At 46.7% G+C, this 17,441-nt stretch overlaps 1 protein-coding gene and 1 non-coding gene across 2 annotated transcripts; one reads left to right on the forward strand and one right to left on the reverse strand.

Moving 5' to 3' along the window:
- The first annotated feature begins 5,351 nt into the window (after positions 1-5,351).
- ALOX5AP (arachidonate 5-lipoxygenase activating protein) lies at positions 5,352-13,869 on the forward strand. The gene is made up of 3 exons (XM_007447942.1): positions 5,352-5,451; positions 9,070-9,151; positions 13,707-13,869. The coding sequence occupies exons 1-3, from the start codon at positions 5,352-5,354 to the stop codon at positions 13,867-13,869; spliced, it is 345 nt and encodes a 114-aa protein (XP_007448004.1).
- TRNAE-UUC (transfer RNA glutamic acid (anticodon UUC)) lies at positions 10,492-10,564 on the reverse strand. The gene has a single exon. It is a non-coding gene; the product is annotated as a tRNA-Glu (tRNA).
- Positions 13,870-17,441: the final 3,572 nt, after the last annotated feature.

The following is a 17,441-nucleotide window of genomic DNA, read 5'->3' on the forward strand; positions in this document are numbered from 1 at the left end:
CTAAGATCAGGAACAAGACAAGGTTGCCCACTCTCACACTATTATTCAACATAGTTTTGGAAGGTTTAGCCACAGCAATGAGAGAAGAAAAAGAAATAAAAGAAATCCAAATCAGCAAAGAAGTAAACTGTCACTGTTTGCAGATGACTTGATACAATACATAGAGAATGCTAAAGACGCTACCAGAAAACTACTAGAGCTAATCAATGAATTTGGTAAAGTAGCAGGATACAAAATTAATGCACAGAAATCTCTTACATTCCTATACACTGATGATGAAAAATCTGAACAAGAAATTAAGGAAATGCTCCCAGGTACCATTGCAACAAAAAGAATAAAATACCTAGGAATAAACTTATCTAAGGAGACAAAGGACCTGTATTCAGAAAACTATAAGATACTGATGAAAGAAATTAAAGACAATACAAACAGATGGAGAGATATACATGTTCCTGGATTGGAAGAATCAACATTGTGAAAATGACTATACTACCCAAAGCAGTCTACAGATTCAATGCAATCCCTATCAAACTACCAATGGCATTTTTCACAGAACTAGAACAGAAAATTTCACAATTTGTATGGAAACACAAAAGACCGCGAATAGCCAAAGCAATCTTGAGAAAGAAAAATGGAGCTGGAAGAATCAGGCTCCCTGACTTCAGACTATACTACAAAGCTACAGTAATCAAGATAGTATGGTACTGGCACAAAAACAGAAATATAGATCAATGGAACAGGATAGAAAGCCCAGAGATAAACCCACACACGTATGGTCACCTTATTTTTGATAAAGGAGGCAAGAACATACAGTGGAGAAAAGACAGCCTCTTCAATAAGTGGTGCTGGGAAAACTGGACAGCTACATGTAAAAGAATGAAATTAGAACACTCCCTAACATCATACACAAAAATAAACTCAAAATGGATTAAAGACCTAAATGTAAGGCCAGACACTATAAAACTCTTAGAGGAAAACATAAGCAGAACACTCTGACATAAATCACAGCAAGATCCTTTTTGACCCACCTCCTAGAGAAATGGAAATAAAAACACAAATAAACAAATGGGACCTAATGAAACTTCAAAGCTTTTGCACAGCAAAGGAAACCATAAACAAGATGAAAAGATAGCCCTCAGGATGGGAGAAAATATTTGCCTATATTTTGAAGCAACCGACAAAGGACTAATCTCCAAAATTTAAAAACAGCCCATGCAGCTCAATATCAAAAAAAACAAACAACCCAATCCAAAAATGAGCAGAAGACCTAAATAGACATTTCTCCAAAGAAGGTATACAGACTGCCAACAAACACATGAAAGAATACTCAGCATCACTAATCATTAGAGAAATGCAGATCAAAAGTACAATGAGGTATCATCTCACACCAGTCAGAATGGCCATCATCAAAAAATCTACAAACAATAAATGCTGGAGAGGGTGTGGAGAAAAGGGAACACTCTTGCATTGTTGTTGGGAACGTAAATTGATACAGCCACTATGGAGAACAGTATGGAGCTTCCTTAAAGTACTAAAAATAGAACTACCATATGAGACAGGCATCCCACTACTGGGCATATACCCTGAGAACACGATAATTCAAAAAGAGTCATGTACCACAATGTTCATTGCAGCTTTATTTACAATAGCCAAGATGTGGAAGCAACCTAAGTGTCCATCAACAGATGAATGGATAAAGAAGATGTGGCACATATAACAGTGGAATATTACTCAGCCATAAAACGAAATGAAATTGAGTTATTTGTAGTGAGGTGGATGGACTAGAGTTTGTCATACAGAGTGAAGTAAGTCAGAAAGAGAAAAACAAATACTGTATGCTAACACATATACATGGAATCTAAAAAAAAAAAAATGGTTATGAAGAACCTAGGGGCAGGACAGGAATAAAGATGCAGACATAGAGAATGGACTTGAGGACACGGAGTGGGGGAAGGGTAAGCTGGGACGAAGTGAGAGAGTGGCATGGGCATATATACACTACCGAATGTAAAATAGATAGCTAGTGGGAAGCAGCCGCATAGCACAGTGAGATCAGCTCGGTGCTTTGTGACCGCCTGGAGGGGTGGGATAGGGAGGGTGGGAGGGAGATGCAAGAGGGAGGAGATATGGGGAAATATGTGTGTATGTATAGCTATTTCACTTTGTTATAAAGCAGAAACTAACACACCATTGTAAAGCAATTATACTCTAATAAAGATGTTTAAAAAAGAAGATTAAAGGTGGTAAAGACAATATAAAATTAAACATTTTAATACTAAAATAAAAAAAGTGGCAGCCCCGAGTGGGACCCAGGCTTTGTGACTTTAGGGACCACACAAGTAACCTCTAAGGTCTCTAAAGGCAGCTGTATCACTGACCAAAGGACAAAAGCTGCTTGAGTTCAGCGCAGCAGTGGCCCTCTGGCGAGGAGGGGCATGTGTGCATGCAGCTGTGGATGGAAGATGTGTCAGAGGTCCTGGATGCGGAGAGGGAGAGTCTTGAGCCAGAGTCGGGGTTAGGTTTCTGGGCATATTCTGGAAATCCAGAGAAGAGCCCATTTTCTTAGAGTTGGGAGAATTTCGTTCAATTCCAGGCGGACTGTGTTGTACCAGGGCCCATGGTGACTTGATATAAGAGGCAGGAATGATTGAATGGCTGATCTAATGCCACATCACTAGACACATCTCTCTGTGAGCACATCCCTGGGACAATGAAGAATTTTTTAAAGTTTTGCATCACCCAGACAAAATCACAACTTCAAAACAAACAAAACAGAAGCATGAGAATGAGAGGAAGCAGGGGAGAGCTTTGATATTAATAGATTTTCAAACTGTTGGAGCGTCAGGTATTAGATCCCATCAGACATGGAACATTATTCAACTAAATAAAAGGGAATGTTCCCTCTAGTTTTCTGGAACTGGGAGATGGATCTTCTCTCAGTCCTGAGGCTGCAGTTTTGTGTCTCTAATGAGGTGTAAGAATAGATGTGGTGCATTTGCTTAGCGGCTGCTACAGTTATCACTTTGGGGCTTGTTTACTCACTAAGTGCTTTACCGCAAATGGCAGATTTGTAAGGGACTCCTGCCCTTTGGAGTTCTTACTGTGTCCACAGATCAATGGAAATCCTGGGTATCCAGAGCCCCCAGCAGTGTCATCAGGGCTCTTCTGGCTCTCCTGTGTCTATCCAGGACAGGGTACATTGGTTTCTTACCTTTTCCATTTGTTGACTTCTCCGGTAAAGGATTTTTTGACCATCAGAAAGATCTGAAGGTCCCCGTGAGCCAACCTCTGGGTTCTCTGCAGGGGACAGACCAAAGGCTGGTCATCCCAGGGTTCTCAGTGGTACCAACTGAATCGTGAGATCCTATTGGTTTGAACGAGGCTTCAAGGCTGATTTTTAGGAGGAACTTTATGAGAAGCAGATCAGGAAGGATCCAGATGAAGAATCCAGGAAGGAATTTGGATAAAAGGCCAAATGTAATTTGAAAATTGCATCTTTGCTTTTACCTATACAGTTCGAATTACTTTAGACCAGTGGTTCTCAAACTTGAGTATGTATAGGAATCACCTGGAGGGCTGTTAAAACTCTTGCTGGGCCCGCCCTCAGAGTTTTTAATTCCTTAGGTCCAAGGAAGGCATTAACATTTGCATTTTCAACAAGTTCCGTGGTGATTCTGATGTGGCCCCTGATCCAGGGGCCACACCTTGAGAACCAGTACATTAGACCATCTGACTCTTAGAGCTTAAGTGGATCTCAGAGTTATTCTGTGTTAGTCTCTTAGTTTTACTGGTAATGAGACTAAGTCTAGAGAGATTGCTTTGCCAGTGACAAACAGCAGGTTAATGTCAGGTGGGGGACGAAATCCTAGTCACCAAATCCTTCCTGCTCTATTGCATTGCCCCTCCTATTTTGAGTCTTCTTGTGTTGTGTTTCCATGGATGTGCATCTTGATTGTTCTGATCTAGGCTGTAAACTCAAGAGAACACTTGCTATTTGCTTTAGTGCAGGCATACCTCTTTTTATTGTGCTTCACAGACACTGTGGGGCTTTTTGTTTTTGTTTTTTCTACAAACTGAAGGTTTGCAGCAGCCCTGCATTGTCAGATGATGGTTAGCATTTTTTAGCAATAACGTATTTTTAAATTAAGGTATGTACCTTGTTTTTTAGACATAATGCTATTGCACATACAGTGGACTACAGTATAGCATAAACATCACTTTTATGTGTACCGGGAAACAAAAACATTCCTGTGACTTGCTTTATCTGGTATTTGCTTCATCGTGGTGGTGTGCAACTGAACCCACGCTATTTCTGAGGTGTGCCTGTAAAGTCGAAGAGGTAACACACCTGGTTTTAGAGTCGTACTGACCAGGCTGTGAATCCTGGCTTTGCTACTCTGTAGCTGGGTGACCCTGGGCAAGTTATTCAACTTCTCCAAGATTCAGTTTCTCATCTGAAACATGAGACTAATTGTGGTAGGCCGAATAATGACCCCCAAAGGTGTTCACATCCTAATCTCGGGAACATGTGAATGGGTTATGTTACGTGGCAAGGAGGAATCAAGGTTGCTAACCTGCTGAATTTAAGTTCAATTTAAGAGATTATTCTGGATTATCTGGGTGGGACCCAATGTAATCACAAGGGTCCTTCAAATGTGGAAGAAGGAGGCAGAAGAGTTGGTGTCGCAAAGAAGACACATGATCAGACATTGCTGGTTTTGAGGTTGGAAGGGTCCACAAGCCAAGGAATGCAGGCGATCTCTAGAAGCTGGGAAAAGCAAGGAAACAGAACGATGCATCTCCAGAAGGAATGCAGCCATGTGGACACCTTCATTTTGGCCCAATGAGACCGATCTCAGACTTCCGACCTCCAGATAATCAGTTTGTCTTGTGTTAAGCCACTGAGCTTGTGGCTAGTTGTCCCAGCAGCGCCAGGAAACGCATGCAGTCACCATGTGTGCTCACAGGATTGCCTGAGTTTAAAGGAGACCAAGGGTGTAAGACACCAGCACGGGAGTGAGGACTGAGCCCTGCACAAAGCCATTGCTCCAGCAACCTGCTGTCCGCAGCACTCACTTTTCAATTCCAAGAAGCGCTTTGGCGTAACCGGGAACAGGAATCCTGCCAAGGTGAATCCATCATGAAAGTGGGTCTCCGATCGGCTTCACCGAGGAAGGGAGTGGATGGATTCCGAACACGTGTCCGCTTTACACACACCACTGTCTGTTTCTGACGTCTTATCAGGTAAAGGTCAGTGGAATTATGAATGGGGTTTGTGCTGTGCGCAGCAGTGATTATTAATTCGGGGTTTCAGGTAATTTTCAGACTGCGCTGCAGTAACGTGTCTTCTGATGTTTCCCCTTGTGTATTTATCCTACAGCCAGAACTGTGTCGATGCGTACCCCACCTTTCTTGTCATGCTCTGGAGCGCCGGGCTCCTCTGCAGCCAAGGTAACCCAGGCTTCTCCTTGTGTGTTCTCTTTCTGAAACGTGATGCATCACTAGGAGCTTCGAGTGCAGGCTTTTTGTTGAAAAGGCTTTGCCTGCCCTCCAGCTCCAATCCGTGAAGCCCTGGAGAGGCGAGACCCTCCGGAGGCTGTGTTTCAGCGGGCGGGGTGCCCGCGCGGAGCCCTGCGGTAATGCATCGCTAATGCTGGCCCCCTGGTGGCTGGTGGAGAGCGGCTGCGCTGACAAGGGTGGTTTAAGGCTAACTGTGACTCAGAATCCGTAAGCAGTGTTAGCTCAGATGCAAGGGCATTCTAACTGAGGGCGCCCGAGGGGTCTATTCTGGGCCAGCCGTCACTTGGCTGTTGTCCTGCTAATCGGCTTCTGCATGGTGGGCCATCTTCGGTCCAGGTCTCCAGCCTCCCCGGTTCTTAGCGGCCCACGGTCTCAACTTCAGCAAGTTGACACCCAGAGTTGATTTAAAATTAAATGGAAACCCGAGTGGTGGTTTTTTTTTTGGGGGGGGGGGCGTGCCACGCGGCACGTGGGCTCTAGTTCCCAGACCAGGGAACTGGGAACCCCTTCATTGGAAGCACAGAGTCTTAACCACTGGACCGCCAGGGAATTCCCTGTGTGGTATTTTTGGCCCCCTTTGGAGACTGGCACTGTGTCTGGTGAAGGCTCGGCATGACCTGGCCGGCTTCCATGCTGTGGCCCAGCGGTGCATGAGAAAAGGCCCCCAGTGTCCTCTGATAAATGATTTCATCCTTATTGCCTTCACTCATTCTATAAAGTAGGTAAAGTGGATATTATTTCCCCCTGTTACCTTTGAGGACCCTTTGGTTCAGGGACATAAAGTGACTTTTTCAAGGTTGCTCAGCTGGTGAATAACAGAGCCAGGATGGGAGCCCAGGTCTTTCTGGCTAAATCCTGGATATTTCACAAGCATCCTCTTACTTTATTTATTTCCATAAAAATATACATTGAACACCTACTATGTGCCAAGCCCTGTCCCTGGATACACAGGGATAAATAAAACAGAGATGGTGGTGAAGCACACAGCAGTTGGCGAGATGGACCATAGAAAATAAATGAATGGATAAATTTTTGCCAAGAGTTAGACATGCCACGAAGGAAAAGAATAAGGTGCAGTGAGAGAGAAGAGAGGTGAGGGATGGTAGCAGAAACCACTTCAGGAATATCATGTGCGCTGTAAGGCTGTCAGTAAGCTCACTCTTTATTTCCCACTTTCTGTCCTCAGTTAAATAAGAAACATGTCTGGCATCACTTGAAAAATCAAGTCAAACTACACTTAGAGTAGGAGTGATGCTTCCTTTTATGTCTTAGACGATACTTGATACAGGTGAATCTGGAGTTGTTCTGGTTAGTTAAATACAAAGGGAGTTGGAAGGGGTTTCAGGGTGCTGGAAATATGCATTTTCTGCCAAAACAAGTGTTGGCATTGCTGGGAGACAGGAGTGTCAGTCACCCCTGTTCAATAATCATCACTTCCTATGAATATGGTAGATTGTAGAATTTTTTTAGGTGAAAGGAGCCCCAGCCCAAACCCATCACTTTACAGAGCAGGAACCCAAACCCCAGGGGAACTTGCTCAAACCTGAGAATATTAGACCCTGGATTTGAATCCACGACACCTCTCCTGGTGTTCCAAGCAGCCCAGGTCTACACCAGAGGTGGGCGCCATTCCCTGCATATGGGGAGTTCAGCCACTTTGCACCCTGATTTCTTTTAGGTTATGTTCACCTTAGCTCCCAGTGAAAGAGACATGGGCCAGTAAGTTAGAGCAGAGCCACCCGGAAGGGACCAGCCAGGAAAGACTTTGTCCAAGGCAAATTGTGAATTGTGACAATTCTGTGACCTTCAGAGAAGAGAGGATCGGAGGCCAGAGTACCCGGTATGCCTCTGGCAGTACGTGACACATAAAAAGTGCTCGGTTAATGCACTTAATTTGGTATTTGAATAACGCTGGGGGCGTTTCACAGAGCTTTGACACCCATACTTCTGTTTCACCTGCATATTAATTCCTGATAGGTAGGAAAGCTGTAATCAGCCCTTTGTCCAGATGTGGAATGAGTTAAGCATTAGCTCCAGATCGTAATAGTCCTGGTGGGGCTGGGTTTCCTAACTCTCAGCTCCAAGTGTTCAGGACTCCATGGGGTTATTTGGCTGGAATGCAAAGGGCATTTCTTTCCCCAGAGATCTTTCCTGAACTGTAGCAATTGTTCAGAAAAGGTTGCACATCGCAATTCCTGGAGGCCCACAGGTGAAGGGCGTACTTTGAAGAGAACCAGCTTCAGAGCAGGGCTCTGGGTTCAAGTCCAGCTCTCCACACACACACACACACACACACACACACACACACACACACATATGCATACACACACTTACGAGCTGACAGTCTTACACAAGCCCCTTGGCCCATGGAGCCCATGTTTCCACATCTGGAAATAGAAAAGATGAGATCAATCATGTGAAAAGGATTCAAATTAGATGAAGGGTTTGAAAAGACTTTGTAAACTACACCGTGATGCCAATACAGGGTAACATGACTATTATTATTATTATTTTTTATGTGAACATAATTTTTTATTTCTCTGAGATAAATGCCCAAGTGTACAGTTGCTGTACCATATGGTAATTCCATGTTTAGTTTTGTAGGAAATTCTTGAAGTCTTTACCAGACTGTAACATTTCACATCCCCACCAGCAATATGTATGCTCATCAGTGTTTGGTGTTATCGTTATTTTTTGTTAGCCATTCTGATAGGTGTGTAGTGATGTCTCATTATAGTTTTAATTTGTGCTTCCTTATAATGTCTAATGAGAGTAATCTTCATGTGCTTTTATTTTTTTGCCATTTGTTCATGTGCTTTTTTTTTGCCATTTGTACATCCCCTTTGCTGAAATATCTTTCATGTCTTTTGTTAAATTTCTAATTAGATTGTTTCGTTTTATTTTTTCTGTTGAGTTTTTTTTTTAAACATCTTTATTGGAGTATAATTGCTTTACAATGCTGTGTTAGTTTCTGCTTTATAACAAAGTGAATCAGCTATACATATACATATATCCCCATGTCCCCTCCCTCTTGTGTCTCCCTCCCACCCTCCCTATCCCAGCCCTCTAGGTGGTCACAGAGCACCGAGCTGGTCTCCCGGTGCTAAGCGGCTGCTTCCCACTAGCTATCTATTTTACATTTGGTAGTGTATATAAGTCCATGCCACTCTCTCACTTAGTCCCAGCTTATCCTTCCCCCTCCCCATGTCCTCAGGTCCATTCTCTATGTCTGCATCTTTATTCCTGTCCTGCCCCTAGGTTCTTCAGAACCATTTTTTTTTTTGATGCCATATATATGCGTTAGCATGCGGTATTTGTTTTTCTGTTTCTGACTTACTTCACAACATGACTATTATTAAAGATCTCAGGTTTCTTCCAGCTGCAGGCTCTTTGCTGAACTTCACATCGGCCCCGACTGGCAGAAGCTGAGGCCTCTGCTCAATTTTGTGACCAACATTGATTGCATAATGACTGTATTAATATTGGGTTAACTTAGCATGCTTTGGTGTCAGCAACATTAACGCAAGGTGTTTTCCTTTCTCCCCTTAGTTCCTGCAGCTTTTGCTGGACTGATGTACCTGGTTGTGAGGCAAAAGTACTTTGTTGGCTACCTGGGGGAGAGAACGCAGAGGTAGGCCACTGGGACTGTTTAAGAACCGTGCAGCGAGTCATACTTTTCCAGCTGGAAGAGTGATCATTCACAACAGTATTCTGTCTACCATTTAAGGCCCTGTGGGACCACTCAGGGTGGGAGGGCGGAGGCCGACTAGGACCCCTCGTCCTTTTCTCCTTGAGCTTTGCTGGTTCTGAAATACAGCTGGGGCCCTTGACTAGTTTTCCCATTTAAAAATTCCTCCACATGGTGCTGGGCTCACAAAGGATGCTTTAACGCATTCTTTGCAACCCCACACCCTCTACTCCCACCCTGCAGTGTCTGGGGCTTGAATGACGGTATCTGTCTGGCTTCCCAAAGCCTCCAGTGAGTGAAACATTTCATTGTTTGCCTAGAGAAACGAGAACTAAAGCTTGCACCTTATGATGAGTTCCCTTGAGTAACAGATCATCCGGGGACCAGCGGAAAGAATGTTGAGAAAGTAAGATGCACTAGCAGGCATCAGACGGAGCCAGTGGATAGAGTCACCACTGTGCTGCTTACAGATGTTGCCCAAAGCGGCAATTGTACTTTCCCTAGACCTGGGTTGGGAAGGCTGGATTTTAGCAAAATAAATGATAATACTTGAAGAAGAAATGTTTGAGTTACAATTTCCACCAGTTCCTGAGCGATCAGAATTGCTGATGGGCTCTGAAGGCCGGGAAGATGCTCTGGGAGCTCCGCCCACACGCTGACCCCAGCCTCCGGCTCCAAGTCTCTCCCTTGTCTGGCTTCACTTCTCTCTGTCTCTCACAATAGCGCCCCCTCTAGTGGATAAGGGACTCTCTGTTCAGAGAGCCTCCTTCAGCGGTGACAAAGGCAGTGCCATCCCAGAAGGTCACCAGGTGAAAGCACTGCTTCTGGGGAACCCGGGGGCCTGCGAAGCTGAGTGATTTCGGGTGGTTGGATGGTCAGCTGCAGCCGCAGAGGAAAGGTGGTGCCCCCGGCAAGTCTTCTCCAAGCTTACCTCCCCCTCATTCCTCTCTAGCGGCGTTTTTGTTTATCCTCTAAAACCACAACTCCATTACCTCTCACATCCTTATCAACGCTGTCTCAGTGATAGTCTTTATTCTTCTTTATCCTGGAAAAACCTCTACTCTGCCTTTCCCCAGAGGTTTACCTGTTGTCCAGAGTCTAAGGGGGCAGAGTAACCATCAATGAAATGAGGGGCTCTGCTCTCCCGGCTTCCTCCCCCAAAGTCCCAGGAATTCAGCCCAGTCACTGGTCTCCTCTTTATCCGTCACCACTTGGCTGAGATCTTAAAGTTGCTTTAATTTTTAAATTTTTTCGGCCATGCTGCGTGGCTTGCGGGATCTTAGTTCCCCGACCAGGGATTGAACCTGGGGCCACGGCAGTGAAAGCACGGAGCCCTAACCACTGGACCACCAGGGAATTCCCTTAAAGTTGCTTTAATTCCAAGACACTCTGTGGGACATGACAAAATATGTCCATTCGGGCTTCCCTGGTGGCGCAGTGGTTGAGAGTCCGCCTGCCGATGCAGGGGACATGGGTTCGTGCCCCGGTCCGGGAGGATCCCACATGCCGCGGAGCGGCTGGGCCCGTGAGCCATGGCCGCTGAGCCTGCGCGTCCGGAGCCTGTGCTCCGCAACGGGAGAGGCCACAGCAGTGAGAGGCCCGTGTGCCACAGAAACAAACAAACAAACAAAAAAATGTCCATTTACCCACAGCCTCTTTTCATTTCAAAGGTAGTCACTACTAGGGAATGAACAAGAATAAACAACAGCATATAGACTTAAAAATGGACACGTCTCTGGACCTCATTGAAAAGAGGCCTGTGCTCTTAAATCCCTCCCTGGTCTCCCCCATTAGGTGGTAGGAAGAACCATTGCCCCTTAGCCCACTGTCTGTGCCAGTGCTGGACCCTTCTCGCCACCCCTGCATATGCATTACTAATCATCATCGTGCTCCTTCCCGCCGAGACCAAGCACGGCCTCACAATACTTTCTCAACACAGTGTTCTGGGCAGTTGTCATCAGCAGAAATGATACACACTAGATGAAGTGTCTGATCCTAATTTAGACCAAAATATAGCAATTTGAAGTTCTCAGCTCAGAGCTGGTTGGGCAAAGATTGGCTGCGACTCGAGGCCTGTGAATTCGGGTTACCCAAGCCCACCTTCTCCTCATTGCCCACGCCCCCCTTGTTCACTCAGCATCATTCAGGACCTTTACTGACCACCTGCTCTGAGCAGGTACTGTGTCAGTTGTGAGGTGATAACAGTAAGCATGACAGAGACCTGGGAACCTCCCAGAGTCAGGGGCACCGCGCAAGACCCCAAATACTGAGCTTAGAGAAATGATAACGGACACAGTTTTCAAAAGCCCATCTCCAAGCTTGAGACTTAAAAATGCAGTGAATGAAGGGCTGGACGGGGGCCCCCACTGTTCACACGTAGCCCTGCACATGATGGTGTGCTGAGTTCTTGTCTGGGAAGAGTTAAAGCACCATAGACCCATCTCCTTAGGGGAGATATGCCTCGAATCCTTAGAAACTTCCTACCCAAATCAAGAACACCACTGTTTCATCAGGAGGTACTCCCGTTTCATCCTTCACCACAGATTTATCTTGAGCAGGTTCTGAAATAGCTTCACAAATCACTTTTCCTTGTTTCTGTAATGAGCATATGGTGGCCTCATTCATGTGATAAATCTGAGTCACTACAATATTTGACTTTTAACAATTTAATTTCTCTGAAGCCTCTATTCTCTGGCTGAAAAATAGACTCCTTTACTTTCTTTTCAATTCCTTATCAGCATTAGCAGGTAATTCTCTGTATTTGTCTTTGAGGACCGCCGTAACAAAGTGCCACAGACTGGGGGGCTTAAACAACAGAAATGCATTTTCTCACAGTTCTGGAGGCTGGAAGTCCAAGACGAAGACGTCAGGGGCGTTGGTTTCCTCTGAGGCCTCTCTCCTTGGCTTGCAGATGGCCGCCTCCTCCCTTTGTCCTCACTGGTCTTCCCTCTGTGCATGTCTGTGTCTTCACCTGTTTTTATAAGAACACCAGTTATGGTGAGTTAGGGTCCACCCCAGTGACCTCATTTGACCTTAATTACCTCTCTTTAAAGACCCTCTTTCTAAATAGTCATTCTGCGGTACTGGGGTTTAGGAACTTCAACACACGAGTGCAGGGGATACAATTCAGCTCATGACACTCTCTATTGAGACCAAACTTTTTTTTCCCCAGCAAAGAGCTAGAATGTGTCACTTCCTGAGCAGGACCGTGAACAGGAAACCAAAGACAGAGGAACACAGCCGGCTAAAAAGGAGCAGGGTGCTGGCAGCTGGCAGTGCCTCCCAGACTTTACTGGGCCCGGGAGTCACAGAGGGAGCTCGTCAGTGGCGCAGATTCTGACCCAGTGGATCTGGGGAGGGACCTGGGATTCTGCACTTCCAACAGGTTGCTGTGCTGCTGGTGCACGGGACACTGTGGGCAGCGAGTACGTTCATGCTCAACCGTGGAATGATTTTCAAATTCTCGACACAGGAATATTAGGAGTTGCATTATGAACCTTTGGGGTCCCTTTTTCAAAGAGATAAAATTTCTAACGTCGAACCTATGGATGCCACATTCTGCTCTCTGATTGTAGCAAACAAAGGCCAAGCAGCATTAAGGCGTCTGTTTAGCTGAGCTGGCTGATCTCGGGGAGCACTCCTGATTGCTACAGGGGCCCCTTGCCGGGGTCTTTACTAACAGCCTTAGAGACTCACTTGGCTGGACTTTCCAAACGTGCCGGTGCTGCACAGGTGGACCAGCCACAGCCGTCATAGGAGGATGCTGCAGGGGAGAGAGGAAGCCAGGGCAGCCCCTATGCACAGCTACGTGGTCACATGTCACTGGGGAGACGCCGTCTGACCCCAGCTGATGCTCTGTCTAAGCGGCTTAGGATTTCGAGCCTCTGAGAGAAGGCGAGGAAAAGTCTCCCTCCCCTGATTCACTTAAGTTGTAAGGGCCTGCCTTCCAGTGCTGGGGGTTGGCTCTCATTAGTGCGAACATGAGTTATTCCCAGGCAGCCTCAGGAGACTAGATCGAGCCCTCAGACGCCAAAGCACCTCTTAGATTCCACCAGCCTTCTTGGCTCATTTAAACCATCCCTCTCACATAGAGACCCTGAAAGTCCTGCATTCTACACATTGGCCAGCACAGCTCCCACAGGCACTCCTGGGGAGGGTCTTAGGCAGCCCACGGGTTCCTAGTCCCCGGTCAGAAGCCCGCTGACCAGCAGAAGCCACCACCCTCATGCCATCCAGGAGCTGGCGTTCCGATGGCACAGAGAAGCCGGAGAGCAGAGCCCTAATGGTGATGGGTTTGAGGCTCTTTTAGCTTGGTTTTGAAATAGATTCAATGACTAATAGTAGCTAAGACACTTGCATCCTTCATATGAAGTAAATGGAGCATTGTTGAGTAAAAGGAGCTGTAATTTAAACCCCATGTACCTCAAAGTGATAACATTTTTTGTTAAATTGGTATCATTGTGCTGTTTCTGCAGTTTTCTCTTTCCTTTTCTTCCAGCACACGTGGCTACATAGTTGGGAAACGCATCATCCTGTTCCTGTTCCTCATGTCCCTGGCTGGGATAGTCAACTATTTCCTCATCCTCCTTTTCGGAAGTGACTTTGAAAACTACATCAAGACAATCGCCACCACCATCTCCCCCCTCCTTCTCATCCCCTAACTGAATTCCGGGTGGCTGTGCTCAGCTAATCAATACCTAGAAGCCATCATAACTCAACCCTTTAAACGATGCTGTAAATCTGATGACCCTCTGGGCTTTGCAGCTTGAGTGAACCTCACTTTTCCTGGAAGAGAATATCTTCATGTCAGCTCCGCCCTGGAACATGATGGTGGCACCAGATTTGCTCTTCAGATCCCGTCTGTGTGTTTCTTACTTATCCTGCTTTCCGAAGATGTTTTGTGACCCGATTTATGTTTTCCAAAAATAAAATGCAGACACATATGCGAGGCTTGTGGTTGAGTTTTACGTGGGTAAATTGCTACAGTTGAATAACTGCTTTGTTTTCCTTGACCTTAATGATGATGATAAAAAATACGCTGTCTTTACACACACACACACACACACACACACACACACACACACACACACACCTGGAAGTTCACCAGTGGTCAAGTGTGATTATCTCTGGGTGAAGAGATTTGGAGTAAGTGTTAATCTCTTATTTATATTTTCATGTATTATTTGAAAATTTTTAAGTGGCAAAAAAATACCACTAAACAAAGAAAGAGACAGGACACAACTGAAGACTGCCTTTTCCAGGTTAGTCTGGTGCTGCCCCTGACCCCCAGCATAGCACCCTGTGCACGTCTCAACCGCAGCAAATCCATATCGCAATGTCAAGGTGTTTTTAGTATGTGCCACTCATCCCCACTAAATCATCAGCTCTTGAATGTCCCTATTTATTTTGCTTTTCCTGTGCCAAGCTTAGAGGCTGGCACATAGCAGGCACCCAATGGCTCAGACTATTTGGGAACTCAAAAAAACGTCCTGTACAGTGATATATTGTAGGGGACAGTAGGCGTGAGTCGTATGAGATTAAGATTTTTTTCTAACAGTTTTAATGAGATAAATAAATTGGGGATAAATGCAAAAACAAACAAACAATCCTTCCTATGGACAAACAGACTTCCTTAAGAATCTTTTGTTTCCTTAAGAATCTTTTGTTGAATGTGTGCCCCCTACCCACACCCCATGAGAACTAGGTTGGTATCTTTACGTGCTAGCATTGTGCCCGGCACTCTTTGTATCATTCAGTTTAAAATGTGCTGTAACTCAGTGTCAGAGCCTAAGATGATGCCAGACCCATCATAGGGGTCCCCAAATATTAGTAGAACAAATGAATAAGTAAGTGCATGAGTCACTGGCTGGTAATACTTAATAAAGTATGTGTGTTGAGCCATTTCCTGTATCAGGTACAGATTTGTAGTGGTCCAACCACTGTCACACCTGCTATCCCTTGACAAAAAGAGCACAATTTGGAAGACAGCAGGGTGTGCTCAGGAGTCTAGGACACCCAATGGAGAGAAGCCAGCTCATCGGGACTGAGCTCTCAGTTGAGGTGACCAGCAGTAGATGAGTTCCCTTTACCCCCAGCCGAGTTGCATCATGGTCACCATCACAGGGAGGATGGGGCTGGACGGGGGCCAACTCTCCCCCCAGCTCTCTCCTGTTGGGAGCAGAGTGGACGGAGACGTGGAGTCTGGCCTCAGTGATGTCTGCATCAATGTGTTGCATGTGTGATGCTCAAGGCAAGCAGGTCTCTCAATTCACAGGAACAGTTCTCACGGGGTCATGGTTTCCTAGCCTGTCTGAGGGTCCAGGCTGAAGACCCCACATCCAGCAGGAGCCAGTTGCCTCAGTGGAGTTGCTTCTGCTCTCAGCTCTCGGGGTGGGAGCAGGACTCAGTATCCTAGCCGGGCCTTTCTTTTCATCTTGGTGACAGGAAAGGTCACGGCAAGCTGCAGGATGCAAGTGGCCCCTGCGCCTACCTCAGCCTCCGTTGGTTCAGAGGGTGGTAGGGTGAGAAATCATCCCAGTTTGCCTGGGACCAAGGGCTTTCCTGGAAGGTGGGGCTTTTGTTTTTAAAACTGGGACAGTCCTGGGAAACCAAGAAGAGTCAGTCACCCTAAGGGTGGGCTAGGCCAGAATATGCCCCGTGGAACCTGGGGACACATTAGCTCCCAGAGGCCAAACTGGTCATGGGGCCTGCAGCGGGCAGGAGAGGAAGCAATGTGGTGGCCCATCAAAGGAGGCTCTGTAGGCCGTGACCTGGGCAGGCCGGGCAGGGCGGAGGCACCAGGGGGATAAGACGCGGGTAGAGCAGCCCTCCTCCACATTGTAAAGAAGGGGCGCTCAGGCGCAGAGCTCCTGCGTGAGGGACCCCGCCCCAATAGGAGGCAGCGGTGCGCAGTGACCAAACTCTCTGCAGAATTCCGGCCTCGGCTGGACCCCTGCTCTGTCACGTCCTCAGTTCTGTGCCGTCTTCCCAAGCCTCAGCTTTTGCATGTGCTAAACTGGGCTAATAACAGTGCCAGCTTTACGGGGTGTTGTGAGGAATAATGAGATAAAGCAATTGAATATGTTTAGCATATAATAAGTGCTGAAGATTATTATTGCTGTATTTATTAGATTCATTATTGCTATCTTACTGCATTCGTCTTCTGTTGCTGCAGAACGAAATCCCACACACTTCGACGTTTAAAGTCAAGTGCATTGACTATCACAGGCCTCGCGCTGCCGGCTCTAACGCAGTGCGCTCCTCCCAGACTGCCCCGGGGCTCCCTCCATCCTTTCATTCAGTGTCTGTGGTCATCACTTCCCAGAGCCCCCAAGACCACCGTGCTGCGCCTGCATAGAAGCCCATCCTTCCTCCGCCTCACCCCGTGTCCTCCTGCTTTCCCGCTTTTCTTGCCTGTACTCATCATCACCAGAAATCAGACCCCTTATTTACCCCTTCCCTGGTTCATTCTTTATCTCCCCCACTGGAATGTAAGCTTCCAAAGGGCAGGGACACTGCCTCTATCGTTTATTGCTCTACCCCAAGCAATAAATACCCCAAAGCAACACCCCTATTGTTTTTTGTTTTTGTTTTTGTTTTTTTCTTTGCGGAGCACAGGCTCCGGACGCACAGGCTCAGCGGCCATGGCTCACGGGCCCAGCTGCTCCGCGGCACGTGGGATCTTCCCGGACCGGGGCACGAACCTGTGTCTCCCGCGTCGGCAGGCGGACTCTCAAACACTGCGCCACCAGGGAAGCCCTCAACTGCCATTTTTGAAGAGCCCGGGGCAAAAGCAGGGTATTGAGCCTTCCCCCTGCACACAACACCACCTAAGGGGTGGGCAAACTCCCTAAGCCACCCTTCCGGCCCGACCCCTGGACACACTTCACTCTCACCCCCTGTAAGAAACAAGCCTGCCCCACCTCCGGAACGAACAAGGAAGGGAACCTGTTGTTTGTTCTCCCTCCCCGCTGCTGCAGCAGGGGCCCTGGTTAAGCCTTGCCTGAATTTCTTGTCTGGCCTCTAGTCAAGTTCTATTGACGGGGGAAGGCGAGGACCCCGGGTCAGGAACAGTGAGGGCTGTGGTGGTGATATCTGAAGGACTATAAGTTGGGACAGGGAGTCTAACGGATGTTCTCAAGTTTTAGTAAGCAAAGCTCTAGCTACGGAGCTGTTAAAAGATGCAAATCCCTCAGTGCCATCCCCAGAGATATGATTTGGTAGGTCATGAACA

This window comes from Lipotes vexillifer, unplaced genomic scaffold, assembly GCF_000442215.2.
Source record: "Lipotes vexillifer unplaced genomic scaffold, Lipotes_vexillifer_v1.1 scaffold760, whole genome shotgun sequence".
NCBI classification, from domain to species: Eukaryota; Metazoa; Chordata; class Mammalia; order Artiodactyla; family Lipotidae; genus Lipotes; species Lipotes vexillifer.